General features: G+C 56.0%; 1 protein-coding gene across 2 annotated transcripts; it reads left to right on the top strand.

Moving 5' to 3' along the window:
* Positions 1-10,107: 10,107 nt before the first annotated feature.
* On the top strand, positions 10,108-21,091 carry HOOK2 (hook microtubule tethering protein 2). 2 transcript variants are annotated; one of them, XM_028134501.2, is made up of 22 exons: positions 10,108-10,254; positions 10,791-10,876; positions 10,946-11,018; positions 11,956-12,006; positions 12,114-12,246; positions 12,329-12,396; positions 12,749-12,811; positions 13,110-13,190; positions 13,282-13,442; positions 13,527-13,667; positions 14,838-15,039; positions 15,832-15,942; positions 16,041-16,128; positions 16,765-16,834; positions 17,492-17,629; positions 17,706-17,793; positions 17,988-18,022; positions 19,822-19,904; positions 19,987-20,087; positions 20,306-20,416; positions 20,485-20,556; positions 20,636-21,091. In XM_028134501.2, the coding sequence occupies exons 1-22, from the start codon at positions 10,210-10,212 to the stop codon at positions 20,783-20,785; spliced, it is 2,151 nt and encodes a 716-aa protein (XP_027990302.2). In that variant the 5' UTR covers positions 10,108-10,209; the 3' UTR covers positions 20,786-21,091. The 2 variants fall into 2 exon arrangements, with proteins under 2 accessions (XP_027990302.2, XP_008156161.2); XM_008157939.3 differs by having other exon boundaries at positions 19,984-20,087.
* The last annotated feature ends 1,729 nt before the right edge of the window (positions 21,092-22,820 follow it).

Below are 22,820 nucleotides of genomic sequence, written 5' to 3'. Positions count from 1 at the left end.
GACGGCTAGTCCCAACCAGCCCCAGCCTCCACCCCCGGGCCCCAGCCACGGCCGCCTGGCCTGGCCCCACCTAGTCACTAAGGGGCTGTGTGTTGCCAGGCCCGGCCCGGCCCGACCTAGCCTGGCAGGTCCCCGCCTGCCCGAGGGCCTGGATCGGACTTCGCCCCTAGCCCGACGGGGCGCGGAGGGGGCGGGCCAAGGCCTCCAGGCGTCCCTGGCGCCTGGGCGGGCTGGCGAGGCTGTCCCCTCCCTTGGGCGGGGTACCCATCCTTTCTGCCTGGAGATCTGGGGCCCCTCCCCACAAGCACCCCTAGGGTCTGGGGTGCCCTCTCCCACATTCATGAGCAAGGGCTCCTACTCCTGTTTAAGTCTGGGGGTTCCGTCAACTATCCAGAATACCTTGTGGGGTCCATCTCTCCCCAGGGTACCTCCTTCATCTGAAAGGACCCGAAAATCCAAGGGAAGAATCTTGGTGAACGCAGAGGCCCTTCCCCAGTAAGGACTGGGTGAAGGCTTCTAGTTAGACTTAAGGTGGGACTGCAAAACAGTTAAGACGTGAGCCATTAGTGACTATGACAAGAGGTGAGAAGCTGAGTCTCTCTGAGAAAGACCTCTATCTTCTTGAATGATGGCAGTTTCTTTTCTTTTTTTTTAAATTACTTTAATGATTAAGGTATCACATATTTGTCCTCAACCGCCCCCCCTCCCCGATGGCAGTTTCTTTAGAGTAGAGAGATGCTGAGGGATGGGGCTAGCCAGCCTTTGCAGGGCAGGTACAGAACCCACCAGGGGTGGAGGAGAGAAGGAAAATGAAAGAGGTGAAAGAGAAACTGAGCTATGTGGGGGCAGGGGGAAGTCCAACAGAGCAGTGGCTTTGGAGAGGAAGGTCCCATAGAAGCTGGGGGCATCCCTGTCTTTGGTCTTTGGAGGTACTTGTGACCCCTGGGTGCCCCCTCCCTCCTCCCCTAGCTTGAACTGCTCCCCTCCCCCGCCCCAGGCTCAAGGGAGATTCCAGTGGCCGCTGAGTCTGGCAGGCTTGCTGCCAAGGCCTGTGTCTCCCGCCCATGCTAATAACTGCAGCTGACATCTGGCCGGGGCCCTGTGGGGGCGGCGCAGTGGGCAGGGTTAGGGGGCTGGGCAGGTCTGGCCAGAGGGTATATCTCAGGAAGCCAACCTGCAGGTCCCACGGGCCAGGAGGCCACGGTGAGTCATCCCTGGCCAGTGCTGAGGCTGGCCAGGCCAGGGGAGTATTAGAGAGCCATGATACTGGCCCAGATGGGGGTCGAGATGAAAGGAAAGGCCCAGCAAAGAAAAGTGGGTGAATGGGGGTGGGGGTCAGGGTAGGGAGAGATGGCCAGAGAGACAAACTGGGGGCAGGGTTAGCGCCACGCAGACAGACAGCAATGACACTTAAAATAGGCAGACAGAGAAATAATAATTATCATTTTAATAGCTAACACTTATATGGCTCTTACCATGGGCCAGACACTCTTCTAAGTGGTTTAAGTAGAGTAACTAATTGTCTCCTTCCAGCCACCCAGCAAAATGCATGCTATGTACCCCCATTTAACAGATGAGAAGACTGAGGTACGGGACGGAAAAGAACTTGCCTGCTATCCCACAGCTATAAGTGCTGGCGATGAGGTATAACCTGAGCTGTCTGGCTCCAGAGCATTAGCCACTATACTGTGGATAATCAGACCAACTGTATGCCAAGCTTTTCAGGCCCTTTCACTTAGGGTCTTCTTTAATCCGGACAGAAATGGAGGGAGGGGAGACAGGCCAGCATTTGGAGTGGGGTTGGGTGGCTCCATGCACTCTGCAAGGGTGTTTGAGCAGGGGGTGGGGAATGGGCCAGCCAGGGAGGGCGGGGGCCCAGCCCAGCTGGTACAGCCGGTTCCAGGCCCCTGCCAGTCTCACCCTTGTGGCCTGGGCACCACCCCCTCATGCCGCCCCACTGGCGCCAAGGCCCCCAGGAGGAGGATAGCCCCCTCCCCCTCCTGGCCTGGGTGCCCAGATGCAGCAGGGGACTGCCCAGCCCTTGGGCTCCAGACCAGCATCTGGAGGAGGACTCTGTGCCCAAGTTTCCCCCACACCCAGGGGCCCAGGGCCTGGGGTGGGGACAGGATAAGGGGGAAGTTCACATACCCCCACCCACGAGTCTCTCTGGGGCTTTCGACTTTGACATGAAGGACTTCTCCTTCTTATAAATAGTCTGGTGACCCCTCCTCCCTTGACCCCACTGACCAGTGAGTGGGGCCCTCACCAGGAAACTGGGCTGGGGGCTGCAAGTGAGTCAGCCCTGGGCAAACCAGGGCGAGAACCCACAAGTCATAGCACCCAACCTCCCGAGTCCCTGCCCCTGGGTGTGGACAGGCAGCCGGGCAGGAAGAGGCTGAGAATCACGAAGTCCTCCCTCAGGAACCCCTGGCCTGCCAGCTACCTCCCTCCCCACCTCTGTGGTTTGGGGGTCCCTCACCCCCTCTGCTGGAGAGGAAGCTGCTGGGTTTTCTTGGAAGCAGGAAGGAGAGGCTGTCTCCTCAGGCTGACTCAGCTGGGCATGAGGGGAGTTTCCCATAAAACTAAGTCTGTCTCTCCCCCGGACACACACACACTGCTGGTGAGGTCTTGAGGGGCCTGGGCCTGGCTGAGATTCTGGGTGCCCCCTTTACAGGGGGTGTGCTAAGAAAAAAGGCCTACAGCCCACCAGGGACTGAGGCAGCTGAGCCAGGCCTCCCAGGAAGTGACAAATAGCAGGGAGGGAGGGAAGTTGGGGGTAATGTTTGGAGAGAGGAAGTTCAGGGATATCTGTGGGGGCGGGGGGACGGAGACAGACTGGGAAGCCCAGAGCTCCCTAGTACCTCAGATGGTCCAAGAGCATGTGTGTTGGCTGGTTGGCTGTGGGGCTGTGGGTCTACATATGACTGGCTTGTAGGTGTGTGAGTATGTGTGTGAGGCCTGTCTCCCCAGTGCATGTGTCTGTGTGTTGGCCCAACCCTGCAGGGCTGTGTAGGGCCTGTCTGCTTTGGGGGTGGGGGGGATGGTGGGTATGTGTGTATGGTCTAGGGCAGAGGTCACCAACCTTTCGGACTTCACAGACCACCAGTGGTCCATGGACCACCGGTTGGCGACCCCTGGTCTATGGAATCAATTGCATATGGCTGGCCTATACACAGAGTGGCCAGATTATTATGATCTCTGAACGCATAATAATCTGGCCACTCAGTGTATAGCCTATATAATAAAAGGCTAATATGCAAATTGCCCTCTCGACCAGGAGTTCAACCAGCAGGCAGGCCAGCCAACCGCCCATGTCCCCTCCCCCTGGCCAGGCTGGCTGGACCCCACCCATGCACGAATTCATGCACCGGGCCTCTAATATATATACTGAGTGGCCAGATTATTATGTGTTCAGAGATCATAATAATCTGGCCACTCAGTGTATGCATGTGTTGTTTGGAGTTCATATGGCTAACTTATTCCTGTCTGGTGTGTATGTGTGTTTGTGTGTGTGAGGACCATGGCTTGCCTATGTGAGGTCTGTGTGTGTGTGTGAGGTCTGTGTGTGTGTGTGTGTTTTTGTCAGGGTGTCTCTGTGCCATTGTGCTTATGAATGTCTCACTGTGGCCTGTCTGGTGTGTGTGTGTGTGTGTGTGAGTTCTGTGTGTTTCTATGTGAACTCTGTGGCTGGTGTGTATGTATGTGTGCTAGCCAACAGGTTCTGTCAGGGTGTTTCTGTGCCAACATGTTTATGAATGTCTGACTGTGGCCTGTCTGCCTCTCTCTGCTTCATGTGTCTGTCCAGATCATATGTATAAATATGTCAGTTTGTCTTCTCCCATTTGTCCCATCTGTCAGTGAGTCTGATTGAAAGATCAGTCAGAGGCCGAAAACCAGCTGACACAGAGGATCTATCACTGATATGTGCATGTCACCAGTGAGGTAGCGTGTATTTAAATCTTGGTGACCTTTGGAGCCTTCTGAGTGTGGGTACACATTGCGGAGGGGCTCTCTGTCATGGTATGTGTGTGTCCTCTCCATCCATCTCAACGTAGGTTTATGTTTTTCCCTTTTGCTTCTGAGTATCTTTTTGGTGATCTTGCTAGTGTGTGAGTGCATGTGCACATGTGGCTTTGTCTTGTGTGTCAGGTCTGACCGTACCTGAACACCCCTTGTACAGCTGGTGCTGAAAGTGACTGTCCCTCTCTCCCAGTCTGTCAACATGCATGCATCGCCTGTTTATGTCTGACGCACAGCCCTGTGTGTGTCTGTCCTGTGTGTTTCTGGCCTGTCACATTTGTCTCAGCGTGTGTGTGACCATGCCCCTGGATCAGCCAGGCTTGGTGCTCACCGGAATGTCTCTCTGTGCTTATGGCTAGTATGTCCATCTTGCCTGTACGCCAAGTTGATTTATCCTTGTCACACACACCCTGCCTGCGTGCTTCTGGCCTGCTGATGGCTTTGTGTGTTTGGCAGCATTTCAGTCTTGCTCCTGAGTCTGCCCTGCCACTGTGTCTGTGTGAGACAGCCGTTGCTGGGTCATCTTGCCCAGATGTGTGTCTGACCCTGTCACTGTGTCCCAGGTTGGCAGTCTCTCTGTGGCCAGGGGTATGTGTGTCTGGACTGGCTCTCTCCGAGTGACTGTATGTGTACACTCCGTGCCACCCCCCACAAGTCTGGCCTCCCTGGGCCATGTTTACTCTGCCCCTAGCTGACTTCTGCCCTGCCCTGGGAGGGGCTGACCCTCCTGTCTGGTCTGTCCAGCCAGCAGTCCACAGGATGTTCCCTAGACGCTGCCTCCGCCAACATCCCTTCCCTCGGGCCACCCTTGGGTCAAGACCCAGGCGTCCAGGGTAGCTGGGGGGTGGGGCTGCAGCGTGGGGGCCTTGTCAAGGCCCCAGAATGAGGGTGGGGGTAGGGAGGCGACAGGCCCAACAGGTTCTGCTTCATTCCTGTCCCGCCTCTCACTTCCTGGGTGCCTGCCCAGGGCAGGGGTGGACAGGATGAACCCCAAGGCCTCGGAGTGCCTGGGTGGGGCAAGGCCTGCCTGGCAAGGACTTGCTCCTGCTAGACACCCTGACACTCAGGCCTGAGAGACAAGAGGAGCCTGGGTCCTTCTGTGGGCCAAGACCCCTTCCTACTCCTGTGCCCAGCTCTGGATGCAAAATCTCATCCATTATTCACCTTATCTCCATAATGCCACTGTGAGCTGGACACAATTCTCCCCCATTTCCAGACGGGGAAGCAGCCCTAGACGGCAACGAGAGCAGAGGCAGGATCTGAACCCAGTTCTCGGTATGCCAGCCAAGACTTCCAGCCAGCTCACCAACCGCCTTCCTTTTTCTCTCTAAAAATGGTTCATACATGTCGGGTGAAGTATGAACCTGGGCCCCCAGGAGGCTCGGCTCAAGGGGGCATGCGCCCAGCTTGCTCTGAGTCAAAAGGGGCCCCTGGATGAAATGAATAAGAAAACGGCTTTAACCGTTTCATCGCCATGAGAAGCCCTGCCAAAACTTCCTGTGGGCTGTGGGGGAAGGGCCGAGTGCTGGGTTCCCGGAGGCCTGGTGGGGGAAGGCTGCCAATTCAAGGGTGGGGGGAAACACCTCTGGGGACCTTGGCTAGTGCCAGGTGGGGGATGCCATCCCCTCCCACCCCCGTTAGAGGGGAACCCCGTTCCCCAGAGCACGAGGTCCCCAGGATTTGGTTCTCAGCCCCCTTCCCTTTGAGGGGGGTCTCAGAGTCCACAGCCCCCCTCCCCAGGGGCCTGAGTCACACCAGGGGAAAGCCGAGAGGGATGAGTCATGGGGGCAGAAAAGGGGTAGCAAGGTCCGCTGCGGCTAGGGACCACCAGACTGGCCTGAGTCAGCAGCTCCGGGCCTCGCTGACCCCAACCCCCATCCCTGGAGACTGGGAGCGGGAAGCGCGTGATCTGCAGACAAGGGAGCTGGAGGAAGAGCAGGATCGGAGGACTGGGGCTAGCGCCCGACTCGAGGGAAGCTCCGGTTCCCATGGCAACCGGAGGTGGGGGTCTCAGTTCGACAGGGGTTCCTCCCCCGGCAGGGACGGCCCCCAGGCGTGGGGGGAGCCCCTGCGCGCTCGTCGAGGGGCCTCAAGTTTCAGGTCGGGCAGGAAGGGGTTAACGGCGGCCCCCTCCCGGATTTCACCCGCGCCCTAAGCCCCAAGGCCCGGGTGGGGCCGGGCTATGCCCGCGCGCCCCAGCAGTCGCCCCCGCACGCGCACACTCAGCTAGCCCAGCCCAGTTCCCCGCGCTCGCACGCACGACCGCGTCGGGCTCCATGCACGCAGCGATCCCCGTCGTGTCTCACGTCACGCACGACGCACGCGCCCCCGCAGCCGGGGCGGGAGCCTTCCCAGCAGAGCGAGGCAGGATGCAGCGCGCCTGACCCTGCGTGCGCACATCGCTTCCCCACGGAGCGCTCTGTCCCTGTGACTTCAGCGCGCTCCCCAACAAGGTCACAGACTTTCCAAGGGCCCAGCGTGTTACACGGGCACAGGATACACCTGCCACACGTTGGCAAAGCCTCCACCAGTCCGGCCAGCCCTGCAGCGAACGGGATAGGGTCACATAGACGCAGACGGAGACCCAGATAATGACACAGACACACCTGTCACCCACCGCTTGTGATGGGCACACAGACAGGGCCATCTTCATACACAGGTGGCATATACAGGCACTCTGACAAAGCCACACCATCACCATCAAGACAAAGTAAGGCATGTCCTAACTGGTTTGGTTCAGTGGATAGAGCGGCAGCCTGCGGACTGGAGGGTCCCTGGTTCGATTCCAGTCAGGGCACATGCCTGGGTTGCCGACTTGATCCCCAGTGGGGGGCGTGTGTGAGGCAGCCGATCAATGGTTCTCTCTCATCATTGATGTTTCTATCTCTCCTCCCTTCCTCTCTGAAATCAATAAAAATATAGATATTTTAAAATATATTTTATTGATTTTTTACAGAGAGGAAGGGAGAGGGATAGAGAATTAGAAACATCGATGAGAAAGAAACATCCATCAGCTGCCTCCTGCACCACCCCCCCCCCAGCCCCCACTGGGGATGTGCCTGCAACCAAGGTACATGCTCTTGACCGGAATCGAATCTGGGACCCTTGAGTCCGCAGGCCGACGCTCCATCCACTGAGCCAAACCAGTCAGGGCAATAAAAAAATATTTTTAAAAAAAGACAAGACACAAAGTCTTGGACATGGAGACCCATGACAGTCATGCTGTCATAGGGTCATCACAAACAGGGCGCATGAAGTCAAATAGGATCACAGAGACAAAGCCAAAGGCCACAGACAGGGACAGCTATATTATTGTGAGGACGTGGACAAGCCAAGGACACGTGACGGGATCACACTGTCACAGAAAGATATATGATAGAAAGTAGGACACAGTCACACAGAAACACAACCTAAAGCCACATGGAGGTACTGATGGTCACATACTTCTCACACAAAGGAAGACACAGGTAGATAGACACAAAGCAAGGTCTCAATAGAGAGCATGTACCCCAGTCCCTGACAGCCCCCCAATCCCACACACCACCAGATCACACAGAGATAGCCTGTTGCATAAAATTCCCAGGGCTCCGAGACATACCAAGACACAGGTGGATACAGACACACACCTACATGTGCATACAATCACAAACCCACCATCTCATACCTACAAAATGTGAGCATGCTCTACATGGACTCAGACTTACAGACATGAGGAGGGGGACAAGACGGAAGTTTCTGGAGGGGTGTGCCTGGAGTGCAGAGGGCCTGTCGGAGTCCCCCATGGTATGTGGCACGATGTCCACCCAATAGCTGTAGTCAGCCTTGGGGAAGGGCACCATCCTCCAATTGTATGATCCCAGGGTCCCAGCCTTCATGACTGGGTCTCTGCCCAGATGTGAAGGCTGGAGGGTGCGGGCGGGGGTCCAGCTGTGGCCGCAGGGAGGGGTTGAGTCACCAGCTTCCCAGCAAATACTTCACAGGCTGGGCCCAGCTGTTCCTGGAAACAGGAGGGGGTGGGGTCCCCAAACTAGCTGGGGACTGCTGGCCCAGACCTGTACACTCTGTCTCTATGAAATGGGGGTCTCCAGACCATCCCCATATTTGGGGGACTTCCCTCACCAAAAATGGGGGGTTGCATCCTTCCCCCAAATAGAGAGTCCCTGCCACAAAATGAGGGCTTCTGACCTCTTTCATTGATCCCCAACAGTAGGACTCCCTGCATCCCATGATAGCGATTACTGCTCTTCTCTGCCAACATTGGAGCTCCCTTTCACTCCAAACATGAGATCCCTGCTGCCCCAAATGGAGGGTTGTGGCTCCTCTCCCAAACTGATGGCACACGGACCTTTCTTTAAATATGGGGATTCAGGTCACGTGATATCTAGAATGCCCGTACCATCACATCAGCATTAGAACAATTCAAGATCATGCTCCAAATATTTGGATTCCCAGATTCCTCTTAAACATCAAGATCTCTGCGGCTTTTGTGAACATTGGGGACCCCAACCTAAATATATGGTGATTCTAGTATGTCCCCAAACATGAGGCAACCAGGTCCTCTCCCTAATACTCCGACCCTCCAGCCCCCATCCTAGTTCAGGAACAGCCCTAGTTCCTGGCTCACCTTCCACGTCTACCCGGGGCCAGGATGGCCCGTTTCCCCCTATTGGCAGCATGCTTCCCTCCGGTGGGTGCGGGATGCCGGAGCCAGCGGCAGTGGTTCCCACGCCCGCCGGAAGGCCGCCCAGTCCGGAAGCCAGCACAGCCTGCCGGCCCCTGTCCCCTTCCCCCTTCTCCCCCTCCCACCCCGCTCCCAGGGGCTGGAGCCTGAAAACAACCAGGGAAGGGGATGTGGGGGCGTAGACCAGCCTCCGAGTGGGTGCGTGCGGCTGCGCATCTGAGTGGGCTGTGACCGCGTGTCTGGTGGTAGAGTGACTGTTTGCGCGAAGCGGCGTGGGGCCGGGGTCATCCTGCCCAACCCGCCCCGGCAGGGCTGGCGGAGCCGGACTCTGCGTCGGAGAGGCCAGTGTCCCTCCCCTCAGACCTAGACCCACCCCCACAGCAGAGCCCGCCCTTCCCTCCGGGTACAGCTAATAACCTCTAATTACCGCTCATTATGTCGCCCGCCCCTGGGGGGAGGGGCTTTCGGAGAACTCGGGCGTCGGCGGGCGCGGGCTTTACCACTCCTCCCAAAGCCGGGTCCACCCAGAGCCTCTGTTTCCTCGCCCGTGAACCGAGAACTAAAACACCACTTGCCATCTAGAGTCCCGGGGAGATTCCAGCCACGTACACATTAAAATCGCGAAGCGCAGGAACTGTATACTGTAGGCACTCAATAAACGGTGGCTGCGAGGTTACAGATAACTGCTCTGCTTATCTCTTTCCTTTGACCCCCCTCCCCGGGCCGCCTTCCTGGGGTCTGAGCGCCCCCTGGTGGGCGCGGGGACCAGGGCGGCCTGGCCTGGGCTTTGCGACAGGAGGACCCCTGCTCGGAGCTCGGGGCGGTGAAGGTGCGGGGAAAGCTCAGTGGAGGACGGATCCAGGCTGGGCACGTGTGTTTGTCCAGCACCAGGACATCAGTCTGGCTAAGTCATCCTGTCCTCGACCTAGGACCACATCCATGTCTCCTTATCTACCCGGGGCAAGACTCTCGAGTCACCTCCACCAGGAAGACAGACAGACCCCTTTAAGATGCCCCCCGCCCCGTCCAAGTCCAAAGAATGTGTAATGGCCTGCCCCTTCCCCGCGCAGAGAAAGGCTCGGATCGGAAGGTGATTTTGACAGCAGAATTCCTTCCAGCCGAAGGAAGGGAAGGGGCGTGAGCGCCACTGATTGACAGGGTGGGTAGTTCGGCCTCAGATGCTGAGGAACGATCCTGAGGTCTCCGCGACTCCCCCGCTCCCCCAAAGAGCAGGGTGAGACGCGAAGCGCAAGCTTGGCACAGACTGACCCCTAGCGGCAGGGCGGGCGCCCGAACGCTGCCCGGAACCAAGATGGCAGCCCTGGAGGCCTGAGAGGGCGCCGGGAGGAGATCACGTGCCCGGGGCGGGGCCTGGCGCCTAGGGGGCGGGGCGGGGCGGCGCTCTAGGCCGAGCGGGAGGTCGAGGTTGCGGGCGCTCGCTGGTGGCGGACCTGGAGGAGGCTGCGGGGGCCCGGCTCCGCGGCCGGGGTCGAATCCGATCGGGAGCCATGAGCGTGGACAAGGCCGAACTATGTGTGTCTCTGTTCACCTGGGTAGGTCGGGGGTGGGGCCAGGGACAGGTGAGCGCCCGTTCTTCTCGCCCGGGGGCCCGGCCTCGGTTCGGCTCACCTTTCGTCCTGGGGCTGGGAGGAGGAAGGGGGGGTCGTCGGCTTGCTGGGCCGGTGGACTCTGGCCTGAGCACCCGCCCCTGTCACGTAGAAGGTCTGCGTGGACAGAACAGGTGAGGTCCCGCCCCTTCGTTACTGGGTCACGTGGGGCCAGGGCACAGGTGAGCTGGCCTCGTGACGCGTCGCCTGCGGGGAGCAGGTGATTTGGTTCCGCCTTGGCCTGGTCGCGGGAGGTTTGAGGTTCGGAGGTGAAGTGGGGCCACGCCCCCTCCGGTCCCAGGTGAGCAGAGGCCACTCCTCCAAGGACCTGGCTTGCTGGAGCAACAGGCCATCTCCTGTTCAACCGTTCAAGTTCAACTGTGTGAAGTTCCTGCTGACCGGAAAAGTCTGCAAAAGGGGATTGATTGGTTCCGTGATCCCAGGCCCTGACGCTGCCTGTTGCGCTTTGCTCTTCCCCACAGTTGCAGACGTTCCCCGTCCCATCCCCCTGCACCAGCCCCCAGGACCTGAGCAGTGGCCTGGCCATAGCCTATGTGCTGAACCAGATGTGAGTGAGGCTGAGGGGGAGGGTCCCAGAAAGGTCTCCCAGCAGCTCATTCCACCTTCTCGCCTCCAGAGACCCTTCCTCGTTCAATGAGGCCTGGCTCCAGCGCATCTCAGAAGACCCAGGTCCCAACTGGAGGCTGAAGGTGATAGGTGGACTCAACTGGGTTCAGACTGGTGAAGAGATGATCAGAGAAGGGTCAGATAGACATATTTCCTGGGTGATGGACAGACAGACCTGGTTAGGAAGAGGCATAGATAGATAGATAGATGTCTGGTGACCAGCCAACTTTATTCCATTCATCTATCGCGAGCAGGCCTGGGCATGCAACAAGGAATAACAAAAACCTGCATGCACAAACATAAATGTTGACTTCCAATGGCAATATGTTGTAGGAAGACAATAAAGCAGGCCAGGAGTGAGAACAACTGGCGGTTGGTAGACAGTTACTCCAGATAGGCTGATCTCCGTGTAACATTTGGAGGAATGGTATTCCAGGCTAGGGAATAGCAAATGCAAAGGCTCTGAGTTGGGAATAAGCTTGGTGTGATTGAGGAATGGTAGAGGAGTCTGAACAGAAAGCAAAGAATGGTTTATGAGATCATCAGGGGCCTGGCGGGCTAGGGCAGGGAGGTGGATTCTAAGTGCTGTGCAAAGTCAAGGAAGGGTTTTAGAAAAGGAAAGACACAACCTGGCTTGGGCTTGGAAAAGCTCCCCCTGACTGCTTCGAGAGGAATGGGAAGTGGAAGCTGGGCTAGGGCTGATGCAGCGATTCAGGGAAGAGATAACAGTGGCTAGGGCCAAAGGGTGGTGGGACAGATGGTGATAAATGATTGCATTCTGGGGACATGTGAACAAGATGAGCAGGTGGATTAAAAAGGCAGGCAGACAGACAGATCAGGCCTAGGAGAAGGGACATTCAGACGGAGAATGAGGCCAAACAGGATGAGATGACCAGGGATTGGCAGGGGAGGTGGGAAAAAAAAAGGATGGGGTAGATAGATTCAGGGTGAGGGCTGCCTGGCCCCTTCTGGGGGGGGGGGGCTCTGGGACTCTGGACACAATTCCTTGTCTCTCCTCAGGTCAGCAATCTGAAGATAATCTTACAGAGCCTGGTGGAGTACTCCCAGGATGTGAGTAACTGTGAAGGGATTTAGGGGGTTGTATTGGGAGGAGGAGAAGAATCTGTGAGCCCCTGACACCCACCCACCCACCCACCCCTCCTCCCACCTGTCCTCAGGTCCTAGGACATCCCATTTTGGAGCAGCACCTCCCAGATGTGAGCCTCATTGGCCAGTTCTCAGACCCTGGAGAGCTCGGCAAGCTGCTTCAGCTGGTGCTGGGCTGTGCCATCAGTTGCGAGAAAAAGCAGGGTATGGGGGTTAAGGGGTCCCTAGGGGAAAACCCGAGGAAATCCTCCTCCCCAATCTCAGTCTCCTCCACCTTGACCCCCAGAGCACATCCAGAGAATTATGACGCTGGAGGAATCGGTTCAGCAAGTGGTGATGGAAGCCATCCAGGAGGTAGGAGGGGGTGCCCAACGTGGCAAGGAGCTGCAGAGGAGGACATCTCCAGGGCAAAGGAAACTGGCCATAGGCTCTGCCCTGATGAGGTCTGGCTTTTGCCTGGAACTCAGCTGGCCAGATTTCCCTGTCTCATCTCTGCCAGCTCCTCCCAGCTCTAAGTCGCCATCAAAGAGCCAGTCTTCTCTGTGTGCTGGACCCATGGCAGGAGGGCAGCCTTTAGGGTGGGGTTATAGGGAGAAATGGCTTTGGGGACAGGAGGATGGAGAGGTTCTCAGGATGGATCATGGAGGCCTTGAAGGCTGCCCTCAGAGGGCCCAGCTCATCTCAGTGTAACCCCATTTCCCTCCAGCTCATGACCAAAGACACCTCTGATGCCTTGTCACAGGAGACATATGGGAACTTTGACAGCCAGGTAAGGAAGGGGTGGGGCACCTGGTTAGGGTACCAACCCCATTACTGATTCTCTGAGCTACCTAAGTAGGAGGGGCTTGTGTTTTAGCCTGAAAACCACCCCCATTCCTCAAGGGCCTAGCCTCTTTTTCTGGGTACCCAGGATTCCTAAAGGACCTTCCTCCAGTATCCTGAGGTCCCAGCTTTCTCCTAGGTCCTGAGGGGTTCTTGAAACCCTCCTCTCTGCCCCTAGAGATCCCAGCCTCCTTCCCCCAGTCTCCTCCCCTCCATTCCTGAGTTCCTTGCCGCCCCCCTTTCAGTCCCGCAGGTACTACTTCCTGAGTGAGGAGGCTGATGAGGGGGATGAGCTGCGGCAGCGCTGTCTGGACCTGGAGCGGCAGGTGGGCTGAGGTGGGGACAGGTGCTTCTAGGGCAGGGTTATCTTGCCTAGCTCCCTTCTCAGCTCTAGCTCACTGCGCCCCCTGCCCACAGCTGGTGCTCCTGTCCGAGGAGAAGCAGAGCCTGGCGCAGGAGAACGCAGTGCTGCGGCAGCGGGTGGGCCAGCCAGAGGGCGAGGTCTCCATGGGCCTCACCGCCAAGAAGCTGCTGCTGCTACAGTCCCAGCTGGAGCAGCTGCAGGAAGAGAACTTCAGGTGTGGGCTGCTGGGGTTGGGGCCAGGCAGGTCAGGGGATTGGGGTGAGTGCGGTCCCCTCACGTGCCCCCCCCCACCCCCCAGGCTGGAGAACAGCAGGGAGGATGATCATCTGCGATGTGTGGAGCTGGAGCGGGAGGTCACTGAGCTACAGCAGCGGAACCAGGCACTGACCAGCCTGGCCCAGGAGGCACAGGCCCTGAAGGATGAGATGGATGAACTGCGGTGAGTGGTGGGTCTCTGGGTCCCCACCACAATCCCCATTGCCAGAGGCCCCTCTGATGCCACAGGACCTCTGTAACCCTGAAATGCCCAGTAGACCCCCATAATGCCCTCTAGACTCCATGCCATCCTAAACCCAATGCACTGTTCTGGACTCTGCCACATCCTCTGGATATCACCAAGCCCCCTGGATCCATGCTGTCTCCCAGGGCCCACCCAGTGTCCCCCCTGTTAGCCCATGTTGTATCACCAGACCTCATAGCATCCCTGTGATCACAGCAAGCCCAGGGCCCCCCACAATGCTCCCCAGATCCCACTACCTCATTCTAGGTCTTATGTTATTTTTAAATCGAAACATTAATTTTTAGAGAGAGAGAGAAAGAACCTTGAAACATCAGTTTTTGTTGTTCTACTCATTCATGCATTCACTGCTTGTCCTGACTGGGGATCAAACCCGAAACCTTGGCACATCAGGACGATGCTCTAACTAACTGAGCGATCTGGCCAGGGTTCCCCAGCCCATGCCTCAGGATCCCATGGAGCCCTCCAGCACCCCACAGTGCAGTAATCTTGCCATCCCTTGTAATTCCCATTGTGCCCCCCATGACACGACTCTACGTGACTCCACAGTACCCTGGCAACCCCTTTGTGCTTAGTGGGCCCCCTCCCTCGACCTCACTGTGCCTTCTGTAACCTCAAAGGGCTCCCCTGTGACCCCAGGGCACTTCTGTAATATTAAAGGAAGTTCAAGGACCTCATAGTGCTCTGGCCCCAAAACTCTCCCATGGCCCCACCATCACCCCTGCACCCACAGTGCTCAACATCAACCCCACAGTCACCTCATGACTCCGAAGTGTCCTTGGGGCTCCTCAATCCCTCTGGGCCCCCATTATTTTCCCTGTAACCCCATAGCTATTCTGTGTCCCCACCACAGTGCCACCACTGAGCATCCCTAATTATGACCCTGGCTAGCATTGGCACTTAGGCTCCCTTTATGTCCCCTAACAACTCCCAACAGCAGCAGGCCTCGGCTGACCATGATCTTCAAGACCCACCATCTCTAACTCTAATGCCCCCAGACCGACATGATCCCTTCTGCCTTGAGGGCGTTGCATCCAAGCTAAACCCTGACTTCAGATCCCAGCCACCTCTCCCACTTGCCCCCTCCCCCAGACAGTCCTCGGAGCGTGCTGGGCAGCTAGAGGCCACGCTGAGCAGCTGCCGGAGCCGCCTGGGAGAGCTCCGGGAGCTGCGGAGGCAGGTGCGGCAGCTGGAGGAGCGCAACGCTGGCCACGCAGAGCGCACGCGGCAGCTAGAGGAGGAGTTGCGCAGGGCTGGCTCTCTGCGCGCCCAGCTAGAGGCGCAACGACTACAGGTGCAGCAGGGGCTGGGGTGCCTGGGAGCCTGTACCTGTATCTGGGCCCTCATGGCTCACTTCATTCACGTTGGGGACCCTCTTGTGGTGCTGAGCCCCTTAGAGATGAGTGGTCTCTATATATATGGTCACGCCCTTTAGGCCGGCCAGCTGATCTCCAGGTTTTAGGCCTTGCTCCTTATCTTAAGCTCAGCCCCTCCAATTCTTTGAGGCTGGGTCCTCTGGCCCTGCCCCTTCACCTTAACACCTTAAAAAATTGTGTTGTTTTTTTTTATTTTTTAAATTTCAGAGAGGAAGGGAGAGGGAGAGATAGAAACATCAATGATGAAAGAGAATCATTGATTGGCTGCCTCCTGCATGTCCCCACTGGGGATTGAGCTCACAACCCAGGCATGTGCCCTGACTGGGAATCAAACTGTGGCCTCCTGCTTCATAGGTTGACACTCAACCACTGAGCCACGCTGGGCATTTTTTTTATTTTTTAATCCTCACCTGAGGACATTTTTTTCATTGCTTTTCAGAGATAGTGGAAGGGAGGAAGGGGGGGAGAGAAACATGGATGTGAGAGAGACACATCGACTGATTGCCTCCTGCACATGCCCCAATGGGAGGCAGGGAGCAAATAGCAACCCACTTATGTGCCCTTGACTGGGAGTCAAACCTGAGCCCCTTTAGTGCTGGGGCTGATGCTCTAACCACTGAGCACACCAGCCAGGGCCCTGCCCCTTTACCTTGAACTCAGTCCCTGCCCCTCTTCCCACTCTGCCATCCTTACACGTCCGCTCTGTTCAGGTTCAGGAATTGCAGAGCCAGCAGCAGGAGGAGGCCATGAAGGCTGAAAAATGGCTGTTTGAATGTCAAAATCTGGAGGAAAAGTATGAGTTGGTAACAAAGGAGAAAGAGGTGAGGCTGAGTTCCCACCACACAAGCCCTACCCTGCCCATCATGGGGTAGCCCACTCGAGTGGGCCTCAAGTGGTGTCTTGCACCCCTTCCCTCCAGCGGCTGTTGGCTGAGCGGGACTCGCTGCGGGAGGCCAATGAGGAGCTGCGCTGTGCCCAGCTGCAGCCTCGAGGACCGACCCAGGCTGGTGAGTTTGGGGCCCATCCCGGGATCCTGGGGGTACATGTGGCCTGGCGTGCTGTTAGGGCAGGCAGAAAAGGCAGTGCCTCAGGGCCTGCCTAGGCTGGGAGCAGAACTAGGTCCTGCTGGAGAGACACTAGAGGGGCAGGTGATAAGGGCCGACAGAAGGCGGGAGCTGTCCTCCTGAGCTCAGGGTGGGCCAAGCATCATGGCTTCTTGTCGGGCTGGAGGTAATGGTGGGGGCTTCTGTCAAGCCAGGCTTTTGTCTGTACTTGAGCCCTCAAAGATGATTCTTGGCCCCAGCTGGTTTGGATCAGTGGATAGAGCATTGGCCTGTGGACCGAAGGGTCCCAGGTTCGATTCTGGTCAAGGGCACGGACCTCGGTTGCAGGCTCCTCCCTGGCCTGGGCTCTGGTTGAGGCCCATGCAGGAGGCAACCAATCCTAATCGATGTGTTTCTCTCACATCAATATTTCTTTCTGCCTTTCCCTCTCTCTTTCACTCTCTAAAAACCAATGGGAAAATATCCTCGAGTGAGGATTAAAAAAAACAAAAACAAAAAAAGGTGATTCTTGGAAAGAGGATCTTAAGGATGGGAGTGGAGGCCGTGCAGCTACCTGAAAACGTTTCTCACATTCTCCAGACCCCTCGCTGGATCCCACCTCACCGGCTGTGGAAAACTTGGCAGCAGAGATCCTACCTGCAGAGCTCAGGTATCCTGGGGTCACTCAGAATTTTGGCCACACCCTGGGCTGCCAGGGCCCACCCTCAGCCCCGTCCCCAGTGCAAGCACCTGCCATAACCCAGCCAGCTCAGTTCCCAAGTCCCACCTGGACTGCTAGGCCCACCCACGCTTAATTCTGCCCTTACCTTTCCGGGGCTCTAGCCCTGTTGGTGGCTTGCCTCTCCAGGATCCATCCTCAGTGCACAAAGTAGGTCCAACCCATCTGGCTCCACTAGCCATACAAAAATCCTATGCCCCAGCCCTGCCCATATTGGGTTCTGCTCCCCGGGGCACAGCCCTGTCCTCGATGTCGCTCCTGCTAATTCAGTGCCCTGTGCCCTGCCCAGGTGGGCTCTCCCATCCCAGCTCTTCCCACTCCTGCGTCTTCCTTCCCCACAGCCCCTTCCCTAAGTGTTCAAACCAGTTCCTGTATCCCCTCCCTCGCCCCTAGGCCCAGCTCCTTGCCCGGCCCACTTTGGTCCCCAGAGCTCCACTCAGAATACCTAGGCCCGGTCCCCAGGGCTCTAGGCCTGCCCTAGGGTCTGGTTGGGCTCCTCCCCAGGGCCCTGTCCCTGTCCTGGTCCCCTCCACCAGCTGCGGGGTGACTGGTCCCAGCAGCGTTCACTCCCTGGGGTCTGGTCCGCAGGGAGGCGCTCCTGCAGCTTCAGGGAGAGAACAGGCGCCTGTGCCAGCAGGAGGCGGCCGACCGGGAGCGGCAGGAGGAGCTGCAGCGCCACCTGGAGGAGGCGAACCGTGCGCGCCACCAGCTGGAGACGCAGCACCGGTGAGGGCGCGGTGGAGGGGGGCGGAGGCGGTGGAGACCTGCGGCGCAGGCACTGAGCGGCCACCTACCCCCGCAGGCTGAACCAGCAGCAGCTGTTGGATCTGCGGGTCCAGGTGGAGGACCTACAGAAGGCACTGAAGGAGCAGGGGGGCAAGACCGAGGACGTGAGTGCCCACCTTCCTGCCTGGCCCTCCCTCCTGTCCCCTAATAACCCTCTTTTCTTTCCCCACCTGCTGCCCGATGCCCCATGCAGTCCATTGTAAGTACCATGGGCCCCGGGGTGACACCTCTATCCTCACCCCAGAAAAGGGTTGGGACCTCTGGACCCCACTCACTCCACGCCTCTTCTCTTCCCTAGCCCGCCCTACTGAAGAGGAAGCTAGAGGAACATCTGTGAGTCCCGGAGGGATGGCTCTCCTAGTGGTGGGGGAGGCTGGGGCAAAGGTGTGGTGGATGGGGAGGTGTCATGGAGAGTCATTTGTGAGGCGAGCCAGTCAGCAGAAATACAGACTGAAAGTTCAGATCTAGTGTGGCCTTAAAGGCCAAGGGCTGCAGTAAAGACTGTTTTGGGGGAGCAGTGGAGAAACCACAGAGAGAATTTCATCAAAGTAGTCTCACTTTGCTGAAAGTGATAGTCTTCTTTTACTTTTTACATCATTAAAAAAACTATTTTAAATAATGATCACATTTATAGTTTAAAAACCAAAATGTATACCTCCAGTGTCCCCTCCTCCCCCCCCCACCGCCATTGACTCAGTTTCCACCCCATTCCTATTAGTTTATTATGGAAATCCCTCCAGAGGATTTTTTCCTTTTCTTTTTTCAGTTACAGTTTGCATTCAATATTATTGCATATTAGTTTCAGGTGTACAGCATAGCGGTTAGACAATCATTTATTTTATAAAATGTTTCCACCTCAAGACTTTTTAAAGCAAATTCAAACAAATATGAATATTGATTTTAATCTTCAGTCCTTATTTACACAAAGGTAGTATAATATGTGCTAGTCTGTACTTGCTTTTCCTATTTACGATGACAGAGAAATTTCTCCAAATAAATAATCATTATTTTTTATAAATATAGCAGCCTGGTCCTGGCCAGGTGGCTCAGTTGGTTGGAGTGTCATCCTGTGCACCAACAGGGTTTGGGTTTAGTTCCTGGTCAGGACATGTATGGGAGGCAGCCAAATCGATGTTTCTCTCTCTCTCTCCTCTCTCTCTCTCTCTCTCTCTCTCTCTCTCTCTCTCTCTCTCTCTCTCTCTCTCTCTCTCTCCCCTTCCTCTCTCTCTGAACTCAACAAACATATCCTTGGATAGGGATAAATATATATATAGCCTGTGTCAGCGGGAGTCCATGGGAAACCTGGGCCTTACTGAAAATGATTTGGGTGGTGGCTTTCTTTTTCTGACCAAGGATGGCATGTAGCTGAGGCTCACCCAGAGCACAGAAAAAGTTATTTCCTTACAGAGGCTGGATACTAGGAGGCATTAGAGCTTAATTCTCCTATAAAATTCTGGGCCAGAAGGGCTGGTCTGTAGCATTTTTTGTGAATATCATAGTGTATTTAACTGGTTCTTTCTAGGTATTTACAATGTCAAACAAAGCAACCAAGTGTAAAACCTTGCATGTGCATTGTTTCACCTGTGTGCAAATATATCAACAGTGGAACTGGTGATGCAGAGGGCACATGCCCTTGTGATTTTAGTAGATGTAACTATTAGATGTTATTCTATGTTTCACGTTCAATGCACAATAACAGTGTCACCTACAGGGAGTGTTAGTAAGTCTTTTGTGTTTTGCCACTGGTGGCAAAGGGGAATTAACCTAGGTACAACTTGCAGTTAGCATTTCCTTTTGTTACAAGAGATTTGCATTCTAGAAAGATCACCGGCTGTTGGGTGGAGAATGGAACTGAGGGGTTGAGAGTGGAACAGACTGGCAGTGGGTGGTGGTGGCTGGATCAGAATGTGAGCTGTGAAATAGGAGAAGTGGACAGATGGGGGGCTGGTCTACGGGCCACCTGACGAGGGGTCCGGAGGGTTGTGGTTCCGGTGGCAGAGGAGGCACTGGGGCCAGCGCACACAGCCGCTGTGCTGGGAGGCAGGCAGAGAGGCCTCTGTGGCCAGGCGGGACACTCCCAGCCAGCTGGGAACGCCTCACTGCCACCTCTGCTGCTTGTCCCCTGCCCACAGGCAGAAGCTGCATGAAGCGGATCTGGAGCTGCAGCGGAAGCGCGAGTATATCGAGGAGCTGGAGCCACCCACCGACGGCAGCAGTGAGCAGTGCTCCACAGCCGATGGGTGGGGGAGGCCTGAGCTTGGCGTGGACCTCAGGGGCCACTTTGTTCCCCCCAGCAGATCGGCGAATCGAGGAGCTTCAGGACAGCCTGCATAAGAAGGACGCAGACTTGCGGGCCATGGAGGAGCGGTACCGCCGCTATGTGGACAAGGCACGCACGGTGAGGATGTTGTGACCGGCTGTCCAGCCTGCTGCCTCCCGTTGGGTCACGCCTCCCACCGTTTGCACATCTCTGCCCCCCCCCCCCATGCCTGTCACACCCCATTATGGCACAGACTTCTACACCATGGCCTTGAGTTGTCACACTCCACACACTCCAATGGGTCGAACAACCTGTGAAGCCAAGGTCACCTTGGCTGTATCTCTCCCAACCCCTAGGTCATACAGACTCTGGAACCAAAGCAGCGGCCACCAGGGAGGGTGCTTCCGGAACTCCATACCTTGAGGACGCAGCTCCGGGAGCGGGAAGTCCGAATCCGACACCTGGAGGTGGGTGCCCGCATCCCTCCTCACTGCCCCCAGCATATCCAGGCCCTTGACTATTGCATCCTTGGCAGATGGACTTTGAGAAGAATCGAAGTCAGCGGGAGCAGGAAGAAAAGTTGCTCATCAGTGCCTGGTATAATATGGTGAGTGCACTGCACCGGCGCTGGAGTGTCGGGGGCATCCCCTGGGCTCATCGAATGCCAACCACACCCCTCTCTCCAGGGCATGGCCTTACAGCAGCGAGCAGGGGAAGAGCGGGCACCTGCACATGCTCAGTCATTCCTGGCACAGCAGCGGCTGGCTACCAATGCTCGCCGTGGACCCCTGGGACGCCTAGCATACTTGAACATGCGCCCCATTGACAAGCATTGATGGACCTCAGGATCCTGCCCACCTGCCCAGCCAGTCAGGGCTTAATCCTAGATCCCCCCAACTCCCCCAGGGCTCAGCATCATGCCTGGGTCAGCTGCTTGAGAGCCTTGAGGTCATGACCTGTGCCTTTTGTTCTCCCTGGTGAGACAAGAGTACAGGACAGGGTGGGAGGCAGGTATGGGTCTGTTCTTTTTAGCAATGTGATTCTTACCCCTAATATTCGTCCTGAAGCTAATGAGCTGCCAGGGTAGAGAGAGTGATTTTATATTTGAGAAGAAAAATAATAAAGACTTTCAATCTGCCCTGGCTGGACTCTGGGCACTGAGGTGAAGGAGAGACTATGGGCCCAGGACTCAGACCACTGCTTTTAAGAAAGGCCTGGCTTGTGGTCTTACTAAAGTGTGAATGACTGATAGTACCCAGTGAGAGGTGAGAGGCGTATTTGCGTTTGTGTAACTGTGCATGTGTGGTGGGTTTTAAAGAAGCTTCAGACAAAAATCCCTGCCTTATGAAGCCATTATTTCCAATGAAGGGAGACAGACAATAAAGGAAATAGATAAAAGTTTTTTGTGAGAAGTGCAATAGAGAAAAGTAAAGCAGACAGAAGTGATGGGGATGCAGGAGGTAGATTGCAATTAACATTTTTTTATAAGTATTTATTTGAGCCCTAGCTGGTTTGGCTCAGTGGATAGAGTGTCAGCCTGCAGATAGAAGGATCCAAGGTTCCATTCCAGTCTAGGGCACATACCTTGGTGGCAGTTTCCCTGGTCCTGGTCGGGATGAGTGCAGGAGGCAACCAATCGATGTGTTTCTCACATCGATGTTTCTCTCTATCTCTCCCTCTTCCTTTCACTGTGTAAAAATCAATGGAAAAATATCCGTGGGTGAGGATTAACAACAACAACAAAAGTAATAATAATTTATTTGAGCCAAATTGACAGCATGATGGGGAGTAAGATCTCATGCTCCAGGAAGTGGGGATTTTAAAAAAATATATTTATTTTATTGATTTCAGAGAGGAAGGGAGAGGGAGATAGAAACATCAATGATGAGAGAGAATTATTGATTGGCTGCCTCCTGTATGCCCCCCACTGGGGATTAAGCCCGCAACCTGGGCATGTGCCCTTGGCCGGAATCAAACCTGGGACCCTTCAGTCTGCAGGCTGATGCTCTATCCACTGAGCCAAACCGACTAGGGCAGGAAGGGGGGATTTTTCATAAAAGGCCAGCAAAAGAAGTCTAGCCAAGGAATTGATATAATGTAAGCAGAGACCTGAAGGAGAGTAAGGAAGGGGCCATGTAGGTCTCTGGGGAAGAGCAATCCAGCCAGAGGGAACAGTGTCTCATCTCAGGGCCTCTGACTAAGGGAAAATCCCTTTCGCATTAGTCAGAGGCCCTGAGATGAGACCTTGCTGGGTGGGTTAGAGGGAGAGTGTGGAGTGAGTGAGGGGAAGGGAGGAGGCCAGGGCAGGGAGATTGTTCAGGGCCTTGTGAGCTGTGGGGAAGACTAGCCTTTATCCTAAATGCGGTGGGAGTTGTGGAAGCGTGTTATCTAACTTGGGTGTTCATAGGCTCCCTTTGGCTGCTGTGGGAGGAACTGACTGTGGGGGATTAAGGCCAGAGCTGGGAGACTAGGGCAGAGGTCACTAGTCCAGCTGGGTGGGTGCATAACAGTGGTGGGGGCCCTAGAGGAAGGAGAAATGGTTGGAATCTGGATACAATTTGAAGACCAAGCCGATGAGATTTGCTGCTGGGTTAGTGTGGAGGAGGGTAAGAGAAAAGAGTTGAAGATGACTTCAGGTTTTAGCCTCATCATCTATCATCTGGAAGGACAGAGCCAACAGAGACAGGTTGGGGAGCTGGTTCTGGGACATGTTATGTCCTGTTATATCCGAGATGCGTGAAAGATCCCTACATGGAAACATTGAGAAGACAGTTGGATCTATGGGTCTAGACCAGTGGTCGGCAAACCGCGGCTCACGAGCCACATGCGGCTCTTTGGCCCCTTGAGTGTGGCTCTTCCACAAAATACCAC

Source organism: Eptesicus fuscus, chromosome 6, assembly GCF_027574615.1.
Source record: "Eptesicus fuscus isolate TK198812 chromosome 6, DD_ASM_mEF_20220401, whole genome shotgun sequence".
Classification (NCBI taxonomy): Eukaryota; Metazoa; Chordata; class Mammalia; order Chiroptera; family Vespertilionidae; genus Eptesicus; species Eptesicus fuscus.
The sequence above is the reverse complement of the archived record's forward strand: the minus strand, read 5'-3'. Positions and strand labels throughout refer to the sequence as shown.